The sequence below is a fragment of the Saccopteryx bilineata genome, chromosome 11 (assembly GCF_036850765.1).
Source record: "Saccopteryx bilineata isolate mSacBil1 chromosome 11, mSacBil1_pri_phased_curated, whole genome shotgun sequence".
Classification (NCBI taxonomy): Eukaryota; Metazoa; Chordata; class Mammalia; order Chiroptera; family Emballonuridae; genus Saccopteryx; species Saccopteryx bilineata.
In genome coordinates, this window is record NC_089500.1 from 78,333,829 (window position 1) to 78,347,686 (window position 13,858).

A 13,858-nucleotide genomic window follows, 5' to 3' on the forward strand; every position below is an offset into this window, starting at 1 on the left:
GTTAACAGTTACATCCTGCCTAATTCATGCTCTGATTTTACTCTATTATGAAATTGTATCTTTGGTGCCTATCTAGCTTACCAAGTACTCGCTACTATTTTAAGCACTTAGATATGTTGCCTTTTTGTTTCCTAGGTACTAAGTATCTAATCCCATTTTTAAGGGAAGAAAATTGCTCACACGTCCATACCCAGCCAAGAGGTAGTTTAAAGCCAGCTCTGCCTGACTTCGATATGCCTGCTCCTAGCCTCTATGCCAGACTACATTATATGGTGTGAAAACCACTGGGTTGGTCTATAATAAGAAATAGTTCTTCACGTTCAGCTTCTTTCCATTTGCAAAGTGAGAAAATCATTCTCTCTCCTGCCTAACTCATAGGTGTATTCTGAGTGTTGAAGAAAATAAGGTATGTAAAGGATAGCTTTATAATGAAAATCACCACAAGTAGGAAATTTACTATTAATGTGGTTCATCTCATTTCACGAGAAGTCATGTGGAAGGCACAGCAGCACCCCACGACCCTTCCCCTCCTGGGTACATGTGTACAGTTGCCTTTGCACAGATAGCCTTCGGTGCCGTGGGTCAGCACCTCAAGTGAGACTCCAGGGCACGGTGACACAGCTCACGTCGCACTGCCCCTTCCTCGGCCCCTGCACGGGGCTGGTTCCTCCGAGATCCCCGGGCGCCTACCTCAGGCAGCTCGCTCTAGGGACGCTCACGCGGTGGGAATCATTCATGACGGCAATGATCCTTATAATGGTACCTGGTCCCCCGCTGTGACGGAACATAAGCCAGCCGTCACCGTAAGGAACTTACAAATTATACTAAGCAAACATGTTAACAGCTATTAAGAATCCTAATCAGAGCTGTTAAACAAACAATTAAGGGATGTCATATGAAATGCACCCATCTAGGAATCGCAGCGCCGTGTTTGGAGTTTTACAGCCAGATTTGCCTTAGAGAGAGAGTTAAGGAGGAGAGGCTGTTAACAGGGCGCCTTGCTGAGCAAGTCCCTGCTCTGAGACCGAGGTCCCCCGGACAGAGCCCTGTTCCCCGTGGTGTGCTCACCCCCTAAGATGCATTGTGGGTCTCATTACTGTTTAATCAGAAAATTGGCTCTTGTTTCTTCAGACGTGACTTCTTATCACAAGCAGTGCTTCCCTCAAGGGCCGTCGCTGAGATCTAGCAGGTGGGACAGGAAGAAATGTATCCGTAGACATCTCTCCGGGACCACCTGGGCGCTCTTCACAAGGGCAGGGTCGTGGGCCGCCCTCCCAGCCCACAGGGTCCACCTGGGCGCTCCTCACAAGGGCAGGGTCGTGGGCCGCCCTCCCAGCCCACAGGGTCCACCTGGGCGCTCCTCACAAGGGCAGGGCCGTGGGCCGCCCTCTAAGCCCACAGGGTCCACCTGGGCGCTCCTCACAAGGGCAGGGCCGTGGGCCGCCCTCTAAGCCCTCAGGGTCCACCTGGGCGCTCCTCACAAGGGCAGGGCCGTGGGCCGCCCTCTAAGCCCACAGGGTCCACCTGGGCGCTCCTCACAAGGGCAGGGCCGTGGGCCGCCCTCTAAGCCCACAGGGTCCACCTGGGCGCTCCTCACAAGGGCAGGGTCGTGGGCTGCCCCCCCCCAGCCCACCCAGTCAGACCCTGCCTTTCAATGAGCTCCGCAGGTCACTGATGTGGAGAGTAACGTTTTAAAAGGAGATACCAGAGTGCAAAGTTCTTCATACCAGAAAGTCCGTTAGGAAAATTAATGTGGAACCTTATCGGAAAGGAAAAATTAAATTACTCGCTTCAGGAAGGGAGAGAAACAGTGTGACATTTGTCCGATGATTAAGCACACCTGAAGCGGCCCCCTCGGGAGACCCCCCTGTGTGAGGGTGGCTTCCAGGGTTTCCGACACGACATGTCCTCCCAGCCACGCTCGGTCCCGTCTGGTGGCTTCTCCCCCTCTTCCGGTGGTGGCCCCTCCGCACGCTCAGTGTGACTCCCCGTTACGTGGGATGGAACACCGTGCAGCAAGAACAGCTGTGGGCCCCACCGTGTTCTTCAACTCAGGATGCCCCACGTGGACTGTCCCCTCACTTCAGCGGCACTCGGCTGAGTCTGCCCTGGACAAACGATGTCATATTTGTGCATTAGGAGGATTGGTGGCTTTTGTATCTTCTCACTGGAAAAAAAAAAAAATCAGGCGTGACGGAAATTAAACTTTACTATTTATACGTCGCAAAGGACCTTGTAACAGCAGGATTTTACAGCGGTCGTAAACATCCCTTAAAGGACAGGACATGATGTGGTTTCCAAGCTCTGAGGTCTCGGTGTTGTGGGAAGCTGTTTACACGATAGTACGAGTGTGCCCACCACGTAGCCTCCAAAAGATAGAACCTCACAGCAAGCACAGAGGACCCATGGGAAGCAGGCGTTGACTTTTATAGTTTCAAAAAAGAATCCCGTGGAGGAAATTTTAATGGTGTTCTTTATAATTGTTCTTGGGGGGGGAGGGGTCAACTCTAAGAAAGTGACACCAGGTCTGCTTCAAGCTCAAACTGTTGCCTCTAAGAAGCAGATTTTTAAAATGTAACATAAACGGGCTTCCAGGAGATGAGTCATGTCGGTAGTGAGCGGTTAGTAGATGTTCTTCCATCATCAGAGTATCACGGAGCCCTTCAAAATAGGGAATGAAGGGGTTTTTGTTTCTGCTCTTCCATTTGGTGGATTTCCCCCCCCTTTTTCCATTCATACGCTCCAAGTAGGAAGGTAAGTGAAATTGGAGGACATTGACCATTTTCATCTCCCGGTATGGACTTTGGAAAACAGTAGTTCTAATCTATTGGATGATAATTTGATCATTTTTAAATAGAAAACCAACCACATATGTATGGGGTTTATGGAATGGTTGAAGGAGGAGATCATTGTAATTACACTGAAGAAGGTTTTTCTCTGTCTGTGTCCGAGGGGTCCTGGTGCTGACTCCGCCGCTTTCTAACCAGGTGGCTGGGGGCAAGTCACTTAAATTCTCTACGGCTCAGCTTCCTTGACCGTAAAATGGGGCTAAAAATTAAACCTACCTGTTGGGTTATTTGAGAACTAAATGCATTATTAGTGCACTTAAAAAGGTTTAAGAGCGCGCCTGCCCTGTGACAAGGGCTCACGTCGTGTTAAGCGTCGACTTCTTTGTATCACACCATCCTTCGGCCAGTCTCCATGGGAACGTAACGCGCCACAGTCCTTCAGTCCTGTTCTGAAATGTCAGAGCGCCGCCTGGCCCTAAAACCTCGGGGTTTCCACCCTTCAGGGGGGCACGAAGCCCTCCTCCTGCCCCCCCCCATCTCCTCTGTGGGTGGAGTCAGAGTCCCTGTGAGAGCCGCCTGACCCCACCCCACCTCCCTTACCGTGCCCACTCCTCCGCCACCCACTGGCCTCCGTGACCCTGCGGGGGCGCCCACCCTGGGAGTGCCTGTGTGGCCAGGGTCCTCCTGACCGCTCGGCTGTGGTCACCCCCCAGCTCTGCTGGTGCTGGTCTTCACAGAGCCCGTGACATCTTCCTAGATACGGTCTTGGAGCCTCTCAGCTCAGGGACCTGCACAGCCGTCTTCCATAGTCTTCCTTTCAAGGGCTTACGTTCCCAGAATGCCTCACTCGGCCTTCGTACACACACACACACACACACACACACACACACACACACACACACACGTCACAGAGTCACTGCCAGTTTTTGCTGAGAACTAGGCATATGATTTTTCTGACACCTCTTTCTCTCTCTCTCTCTCTCTCTCTCTCTCTTTCTCTCCCTCTTACCTTCCCATTCTCCATGTTGGGACCCCACAGTGTGTGTTCAGTGGGTTCCCTGTCAGCAACCAAGTATGAGGTAATATGCTAGGCTCCCCGATTATAATAAAATGTATCAGTTAATTAAAGACCCAGTAGGCTTTATGAGACCTTGAGAGAGAGTCTATTTTCGTCTCCTATTTTTTTTTTTGTATTTTTCTGAACCTGAAAACGGGGAGACAGTCAGACAGACTCCCGCATGCGCCCGACCGGGATCCACCCGGCATGCCCACCAGGGGGCGATGCTCTGCCCATCTGGGGCGTCGCTCTGTCGCAACCAGAGCCATTCTAGCGCCTGAGGCAGAGGCCACAGAGCCATCCCCAGCGCCCGGGCCAGCTTCACTCCAATGGAGCCTCAGCTGCAGGAGGGGAAGAGAGAGACAGAGAGGAAGGAGAGGGGGAAGGGTGCAGAAGCAGATGGGCGCTTCTCCTGTGTGCCCTGGCTGGGGATCGAACCCGGGACTCCTGCATGCCAGGCCGACGCTCTACCACTGAGCCAACCAGCCAGGGCCTTTCGTCTCCTATTTTCAAGTGATTTCCTCGTTTTCGTTCACCTATGACAAGATTTCTCTCTGCTGGAAGCTGTAACCAGCCACCAGGCTGTATACGCCAAGAACTCAACTCCGCGCACGTGCGATAAGAGCAAGTTCTGCTTCGCTTAGTTTTGTTTGGACGGTTGCCTCTTTGGGTTGATCTGGAATGTGGATGAGGAGGGGTATCGAATTCTGTGTTGTAAATTTTGAATTTGAAGCGACGTGGGGGCCGTCGGGGGAAGGGGCCCCTGTGGGCCACTGTGACTGAGTCTGTGGAGCCCACGGGGGGGGGGTGTCAGCGTTGGAGGGGTGTTCTTGGGAATAGCCAACCCACAAGTTGTTTAGCTAAATTTAGCAAACTCAAGCTGTAACTCAAATTCTAACACAGACTCCCCAGTACATTTTTATTAGAAGGATCCCGATGAAAAGATTCAGTCTTTCTTACCTCTAGAATTATTTTTTTAATCTCTATTTCCTGACATAGTTACTCATTAAATTATCTCTTTTGAATGATGTGTTCCTTCAACGCCTGTTGATTAAGAGCCAAGGGAAGTGACAAATCCTATGCTCATCAGTGAGGATAATACAGTGACCAAGATAAAATGCGGATTCTCCCCCCACCCCCCTGAAGTTTCAGTCTCCCTGGGGAGTGAACTGTCAATCAAAGAATGACGCAGGAATTATCAACCAAGGGTGTGTGAGTGCAGGAAACCCTTAACTAACGAAGCAAGCGAAGAAACAAACTAGAAACAGACTCATAGACACAGAGAACAGGCTGAGGGTTTCCCGAGGGGAGGGCTGAGGGGCTGGGGGGAAGAGGTGAAGGGAGGAAGCAGTGCAAATTGGTCATTACAGCACAGCCGCGGAGATGCAGATTACAGCCCAGGGAACACAGTCAATAGTATCCTGATAAATACGTGTGGGGCCAGGTGGGCGCTCGAAGTGGCAGCAGGGGGACCACTCAGTAGAGGGCCTGATTGTCTACCCACTTGGCTGCACATTTCAACGCCCTTTTCTTCTCTTGTGCCAAATTGGACTCCTTGGAAAATCAGCTGATTGGACCTAATTTTTAGCAGCCTTCCCGAGGTGCGCCTGACATTCCGTCAACTACACATACACAGCTCAAGCGAGCAGTGGTCGAGTTTTGAAATATGTACCCACCTGGGAGACCATCGCCACGCCGGGTGTCCGACCGCGAGCCTTGTCCCAGGGGGGTCTCCTCATGCCCCTGGCAGCCCCTCGCCCCCCACCCTACCCCCGCCCTGCAGGGGGTGACCCATCTGCCCAGCCCAGAGCAGTGAGTGGCACGGAAGGTGAACTGTGTCGAATAAGTAAAAAGTGGGAAATGAGCCCGTGGTTTGACCTCTGGCCGTTTGCCGTCCCTCCTAGGTGTGCAGCGCTGTTCAGAACCAGGACTTCACGGTGATCGAAGATTACTGCACCGGCCTCCGGGCCCTGCTGTACCTGAAAAGCATCGAAGAGCTCCAGGACTGGGACGGGCAGAGCCCGGCCACCACGCGCCACCAGAAAGGGAAGCCCGTTCCTCGGATTGCTGAGCTCACGGGAAAGGTACGTGCCTGCGCCTCTCCTGGTTGTCCCGGGCGCCGTGCCCGGTCACCTCCCTGTCAGGTCCCGTTCCCCCCCCCAGCATCTCACACACAGAGACCCCTGTGACTTCGGACAAGGTTTCTACGGTAGGAACCACGCTGGCAGATGCTGGGTCACAGCTACACGCTGGGTGCCACGACTTAACGCTTTTATAAAACCGAAACGATGCGAGGTCACATAAAAGAGAAAGAGTGTGTGTGTGTCTGTGTGTCTGTGTGTGTGTGTGTGTGTGTGTGTAAAATGCCTCCGGCATCTTACTTCCTGTGGTGATGGCTGGCATTATTTCCAGTGGGAGGCCCGGAGATTTCTTTATTCTTTAACAAGCTCTGGAAATGATCACATTCCCTTTCTGGTTTCAAGATAATCAAGTCGCTGGATCCCTGAAGAATAAGGTGAAGTTTTTTTAAAATTAAAATCTGATCAGTATCTTTTTATCATTGCGTCTGCTCTGTGGGTTCAACCCCCGGGCTCAAAAGGTGACGTCCCCACCTGCTCACGAGCTGCTGTTTCCTGAGAAATGTACACTATGTTTACATTTTGCACAATACGGTGATTTAGGCAAATCTTTTTCTCAAACAACATTCAGCATTTCGCCTTTGTGTTCCCTTTCGTGTTATTCTAAAGAGACAACCATTGTCAGAAGACATTTCTCGCGCCCTGAATGAGGGGAGGAAGAAATTATAATTCTCAGCCTTTTCAGCTTGTCACTACATCAATAATTAACTTTCAAAAAAAAAAAAAAAGCTAGTATAAAAAGATTCTTTAAGGAAGCATTTAATAATTCAAATGAGTCTTAGCTTCAAACAGGTCACATGAAAAAGAATGGGAAACAGAAGCCCTGGCTGCTCTCGGTGCAGGGCAGGGCTGGGGACTGGAAGGGTAAGAGGAGCATCGTCTAACTGACTTCCATTTGACTAGTTTTAAGGGAAAACATCGCAGCTCCCCTTCCTAGCAAAGAGTGAAACACGATGGCTTCCTGAAGAAGAATGTATATGATTATACGTAGAGTCATGCAAAACCGAAAGGGAAAAAGAAATAAAACCTGACAGTGTGGCTTCCAGGAAAATACCGTGATGAATGGCTCCATGAGTGGCCATTAAACAGAAAGTCTGGGTGACATTAATATTTATAATATTGTAATTAGCAAGACGGTGTCTAAGCAAGCCTTATTAGTGCAGCTAATCGTATTATCATAAACCGAGTCTACAGTGTTTAGCCAGAGAAGTGTTCTTGGCCTTTGTCAATGACCATCAATAAGCTAAGGTCATTCATAACTAAAAAAAAAAAAAAAAAAAAAAAGATCACAAATAACTTTATACTCAGTGCAAATATCTCATGTAACTTCTTTCCGATGGGGTAGTTTTTTGATAGGTCATGACCGCCTCTCAAAGCACTGATAGTGTTGAATCCGAGGGGTCACCGTGCGAGCTGAAATGGCTCTGTGCCACTTGTCTTCAAAGGGCTTGCACACTCATTTACACACTCACATATTTGCACAAAAGGTGGGTCACGATGGAGACACGTGTGTCAATGATGGAAGTGGAAATTGGAGTTCTGATGGCTTGAGTCTCGAGTCAGACTTTATTTTGGTAAGCCCAAATAGGAGCTGTAATGTTTTCCTTGTGATCGTGTGTTTAAAAAAAAAAAAAAAGAAAGATGTTGCCCATGTGATCAGATGAGCGATTCATTTCTGAACACTGAGAGGGCACACGGGCAGGCAGATGGTCTGGTAACAGAGCTGTGCTCCTGGCCTCTCTGTGCAGCTGGCTGACGTGATGGAGACGGCAGGTGGACAGCCCCTGCGGGTCCCTCTTCCTCACAGTGAGTCCCGGCACCCGGGTCCCAGGTGCTCGTGGCCTCCTGACGGTCACTCCCGTGTTGCAGGTGCGTGTGTGTGTGCGCATGTGTGTGTGTGTGTGCACATGTGCGCCCACGTAGACAACTCCTATTACACTCTCACTAGCGGAAGGACAGGCTGGTGCTCCCTCCAGTGTCCCCAGGCTGGGGGAGAAATGAGCGGAGACGCCACCCCTCATGGGAAGATCCCCTGGAGGCGGCTGGCCTCTTCGGAGAGCCGAGGTTGGTTTGGAAGGCACCATTGCTCCTCTCCCTGGTCTTTCCTTCAGAGGTCAGGCTAGAGTCAAGGAGAGGAGAGATGAGGAAGAAACTGATCGCCAAGCAGGGTTTGAAGATGGAGAAGAAGAAAAAAATGTGACTTTTAGCCAGGGAAACCAGGATTTGGCCAAAGGGGTCATGTTGTCCTTCCCATAATGAGTATATTTACTGCTCTCTTCCTGTGTGTGTCTCACTCACTCCCTGGGTGAGCTGCCCGAGCCCGTGTCCTCACTCAGGTGGCTTTGGGAGGGCACGCGGTCAGGCCCCGGTCGTGTGCTCTGGTCTTGCCGTGCGGGCACAGCTCTGGACCTGTCAGCATGAGCACACAGCCCCCGGGAGGAGCAGCCACCTCTGCGGTTGACGTCGAATGGTTGGGGCTTAACGACCGTGGGGATTGCTTGTGGAGATGCAACCTCCCGGCCTCACTCCCAGAGGTCCTGATTCAGCAGGTCAGCGGTGGGCCCGGGAATCTGCCCTTGAACGTGGAGATTCTGACACAGGGGTCCAGGACCCGCCTTGCCAAGAGAAGTGACTCGTAAGAGGAGACAGCCAGAGGCCGAGGAGTCAGCAGTCAGCGCAGCCCCACGCCGTGACGTCCGGACTCCGTGCAGGCAGCCGGCAAGGGGACACCTGTGACGAGCAGGAGTGGACTGTTCACAGTATCATCAGAAAGGAACGGTCTCCGTAGCAACACGCCCTGTCGTTTTTCTCCTCCGTTATCTTAACCCTGCGTCTCCCTGGTGCAAACCTAGGTCCCTCAATGAGAGTGACCTCCTGTTGGCTACGGGTCACTGGCTAGTCGCAGGGGTCAGGACGGTCGGCTTCACACGGGGCTTCTCCGTTCCTTACTGGGGGCGGCGAGGCAGCTGGGACGAGTCAGTTCATATCTCTGAGTCTGCTTCTGACGCCACTCGGTGGAGATCATCACAGCACAAACCCACGATCTCCCCCCCACCCCGTTAACAATTCCACAATCCAGAAGGCGCCAAAATCAACTCGTTTTGCTGCAAACCTGGCCCGAACCCCGATGCGAGTCTATTGATGATCTTTCATTCTTCCTCTTAACGGCGGATGCTGCGATGTTTGCTGCGGAGACAGACACGTTTGGTTCCTGGCCGGTAGGGCGCGCCTCGCTGGGGTGGGGGTGGGGGGTAGGTAAAAGGCACGCCCCAGTTTCACTTTCCTAGAGGCAGCTCTGAGTTCTGGGGGGCTCTCACTGCCCAGTGTTGTAGACGCAGGGCTGTCGGAAAGGTCTGAGTGAGAACAGAACGGCCATTATACCTTCACCCGCAGACTTACCCCGGACCTGGCGGCGAGGTGGGCATTTGAGCGATATCAGATAATAAGACACGGGCACTTGCCATGTTTAGGGGTGGCAGGGAGGAATGACGTTGAGATTATTGGCCTGAGGCACAGGGGAGGAACCGGACGCCCTGGGGACGGAGCAGAGAACTTCGCCGTCAGAAAGTGTGGAAGGAAGTGACGTCCTGGTCCTGCCCCTGTGCTTGGGGTGGCAGCTCGTTCCCGAGCGAGCGCTCAGGAAAGGGACATGGCTCGGGCCGAGAGGCCCGGGCCCAGCGCCTGCGTGCCTGTCCCCAGGCCACGCCCTCGCCCTGGGACGGCTCTGCGGGTCACCGAGGAGACACTCTCAGGCGTCCCCTTCTCTCTGGGTTAGTCCCTGACCTCTACACCAGAATTCATTTCTCCTTCCCTCCCTTTTCTTTTAATTTTACGTATTGAGGTGACCCTGGTGATTAATAGCATTCTATAAGTTCCAAGTGCAGAGCTCCACAGCACATCACCTGCCTCTCGCTGGACGCTGGACACAGGACGCTGGACACAGGACGCTGGACGCCGCCGCTGGGGTGTGGATGGCCCAGCCGCCGTGGAAACGCGTGGACGTTTCCTCCCTTCTTCAGCCTTGGCTGCGGCGGGTGGCATTATTTTTTGTGTGTCTATCTCCTCTGCTGGACAGTGGGCTCACTTGCCCTCCTGTCCCTGTGCTCCAACAACGTGGACGCCCGCCGATACCCAGCCAGGGCAGGAAAGCGGCTTGAATCAGTACAGGCAGGAAGAAATGAATGTCGTCAGGAAACAGGGCGGTGGAAGATGCTGGGCTCCTCTAGCCATTACTGGGCCCCGTTACCCCAGAAGGAAGAAGAACAGGAAAAGAAAAACAAACAAAACCAACTTTGAACTCGAAGGCCCTTTGTGTGTCCGAGTCTGGTGGATGGACAGGAGGCAGAGCGGACAGCGTCCGGCGGGCAGGCAAGCGGCCTCCAGCCCTCCTTGGCTCGGCTCCGGGACCAGCGGTGGATGCTTCTTGACCCGGGTCACGCCCCGTGTGCCAGAGGCCGGGGCCTGGCAGGAGCAGCAGCCTGGGAGCTGAGCCGCTGAACAAATGTATCGATCCACCCTCACCTTCTCTCAGCTCTGTCTGCTGTGTCACCCCCTCCGTGAGGCCGTCTGGGACCCGCCTCTCCCTCCGGGACGTGGGGTCTCCCTCCCTCTTCTGTTCTGCGACAGCCCTGCCTCAGCTGCCTGTTCTTCTAGTCATTCCTTCACCTTCCGGTCCCGTCTCTTCGTGTCCATCCCGGAGCTGATTACGAACATCTCGGAGACAGAGGTCACGGCTCGTTCTTACACCGAGCCGCCCAGCTCCGCGCACAGCGCTACAGGTTGTAGAACCAACGGGCACAGACTCTCGGTGCTGTCCTCATTTTAGAAGGAAAGGAAAAAGAAAAAAGAAAGGCCAACTTTTAATTAAAATTCCAGCCAGGCCCTTTCAAGAATAACAGGAAACGTGCCAAATGACTTTCAGGAGGAACTTCGCGTGACGAAGTGCGTATCGGTGATATCGATAAGTGGGCGTACGCTGTGCTCATTTGAAGACGCTTCCATTCGGATAAAATCAGAACAGCCGTGGCGGAGCTCGTGTGGCAGCCCTGAGAACCGCTGTATGCCGATGCTGACGACCAAAGCTGGTGCCTTCGGATAAAGCGCATCCTGTGATTTTAAAGCCAAACACGATAAGATTTGGTAAAACGGTCGCTCTCGGTTGTGGGATTTCACAGGTAGTTTGTCTGTATCTGTTTGTTGGTTTGTTTGTTTCTGGAATGTGCTCCAGTGCAGAGAACAAAGGCGTGTGCTGAACGGTGTCACGGGGGGGCCGTGACAACAGGACTCCTAACAGCATCAGGAGAGCCGTGTGCCGTCCCCTGCCACAACTTTAACAGGGTCTGTGTCTCCCACACTTTTCATACCTTTTCCATTTACAAACTGAGAGGTAATTTATGTACAGAAGGAACGCATCAGCCTCCAACGAAGCATGTGGCGAGTTTGAAAACTCAGCCACCCGTGAAATCCACAGGACCCTGGAGACGTGCAAGGAGCGTGGCCACCGTGAGAGGCTCCTTCCGCACTGGCCCAGTGGTCATCGGACCCACCCCTGGAGCGAGTGTCGCCTAGTGTCTGTCATCGTAGAGTCCTCTGTTCATATTCTTCAGTGTGGTGTAATTAGAGTTCCACAGAATGGGTGTGTGTGCCTGTGCATGTGTGTGTGCACATGTGTGTGTGCACGTGTGTGTGCGTGCATGTGTGCATGTGTGTGTGCACGTGTGTGTGCGTGCACGTGTATGTGCGTGCACGTGTGCATGTGTGTGTGCACGTGTGTGTGCATGCACGTGTGTGTGCATGTGTGTGTGCACGTGTGCATGTGTGTGTGCACGTGTGTGTGCGTGTGCGTGTGCATGCACGTGTGTGTGTGTGTGCATGTGTGTGTGTGTGTGTGCCTGGTCCCTTTCACTCGGCACAGTATTCTAGACATTACCCAACGTGTTGTGGGTGTTCCAGTAATAACTTCCTTTTCACTGGCTCATAATATTCTATTATACAGACATACCACAGTCTGACTATCCATTCAAAATGACATCTGGGCTGTTTTCACCTTTCCAATGTTGTAAATCTGCCTGATGTTATAAATCCATCAGATATAAGCCCTGGCCGGTAGAGCGTCAGCCCAGCATGTGGATGTGGATGTCCCGGGTTTGATTCCCGGCCAGGGCACACAGGAGAAGTGCCCATCTGCTTCTCCACCCTTCCCCCTCTCCTTCCTCTCTGTCTCTCTCTTCCCCTCCTGCAGCCAAGGCTCCATTGGAGCAAAGTTGGCCCGGGCTCTGAGGATGGCTCCATGGCCTCTGCCTCAGGCGCTAGAATGGCTCTGGTTGAAACAGAGCAAAACCCTGGATGGGCAGAGCATCGCCCCCTAGTGGGCATGCCGGGTGGATCCAGATCAGGAGCATGCGGGAGTCTGTCTGACTCCTCCCTGCTTCTAACTTTGGAAAAAAAACAAAAAAAAAAAATCTATTAGAAAAAAGCATTAAGCCTGACCAGGCAGTGGTGCAGTGGATAGAGCGTCGGACTGGGATGTGGAGGACCCAGGTTTGAGACCCTGAGGTTGCCAGCTTGAGCATGAGCTCATCTGGTTTGAGCAAGGCTCACCAGCTTGAGCCCAAGGTCGCTGGCTCAAGCAAGAGGTCACTCGGTCTGCTATTGCCCCCCAAACAAGGTACATATGAGAAATCAGTCAATGAACAACTAAGGAACCAAAATGAAGAATTGATGTTTCTCATCTCTCTTCCTTCCTATCTGTCTGTCCCTCTCTCTGACTCTGTCTCTCCCACCAAAAAAAAAAAAAAAAAAAAAAGCATTGAGACCGAACATGCATGATAAGCGTAAACCTGAATGTTTGTAAAGAACTTGATCTCATCAACCTCTCTACGGAAACTTACAATGAGAAATCCACTGTGAGGGGCCTGCCAGTAGGCTCTGGTGGGACCCCCGTCCTCCGTCCTCCACCACAGCTTCCTCGTTGCTCTAACGACCACGGGCAGAGCGAGCCCAGAGGAGAGAGTGCAGGAGACGAAGGTCCTTCTCCTCCCAGATCATGCTGGGCCCTGTGCGCTCGTCCACGTTAGGTTCAGCCGCTGCAGCTCATCCCTGGGAGCCGTGTGGGTGCAGCAGGTTGCCAGACAAGGTCCCGGCGATTCCTGGCGTTTCCGTCGGTGGCTGGCGTGGTGACTGCAATAGAGGCCACTTCCTGAGACTGAGCCGGGTTGCAGGGGCCTGAAGATTTTTTTACCGTTTTAGTTCATTTCCTAGCCCATGGCTGCACCACAAAGCACCAGTTCCTGGAAGTTCAAACTTCCCAGTTTACCAAATCAGAGCCTCCTGTGTAGAGATTATGGGGACCGATCTACATTGCTAAATACCACCGGATGGTTTGAGTAGGGTCTTACGTAGGACGCGGAAATGCCCAGTCTCCTCTAAGGACTGGGCAGATACCTGAATATAAATGGTGATTATTTCTACTTAGAGGCAAAAAGGTGCTGGATAAGACTCGATAGTCCCCTCTTACAGTCCGATCATCCCACTAATGTGTGATGGCCCCACTAAGCCGTCCGCAAGCCCCCGTGAGGAGGGCACCGTGTGCGGAGGACAGCACAGGTGTGGGTTTGAATGCGGGGTCAGTGTCTCACTTCAGGGTGACCGTGGGCCAGCCACAGGGACCACACAGTGTCCCGTTCCTGATGGCCAATGGAGGCGAGGACACCTCTTTCGAAGGTGCTTCGTGAGGATTAGAAATCACGTCGGTAAAGCATGTAGTTCGGAGGGGGCTTCCGTGCCGGGAGGTTACTGTTGTAATTAATTCTAACAGACAGACAGATAGACGGACAGCCAGGAGTGATCTGGGTGTGGGATATGCCCACATCCGA

At 52.6% G+C, this 13,858-nt stretch overlaps 1 protein-coding gene across 1 annotated transcript in view; it reads left to right on the forward strand.

Moving 5' to 3' along the window:
* Positions 1–13,858, forward strand: part of DPYD (dihydropyrimidine dehydrogenase) — a 660,046-nt gene that overhangs the window by 557,466 nt on the left and 88,722 nt on the right. Inside the window, exon 20 of the mRNA XM_066246448.1 lies at positions 5,751–5,930. Coding sequence (XP_066102545.1) covers positions 5,751–5,930 — 180 coding nt within the window. The remainder of the gene's footprint in view (positions 1–5,750; positions 5,931–13,858) is intronic.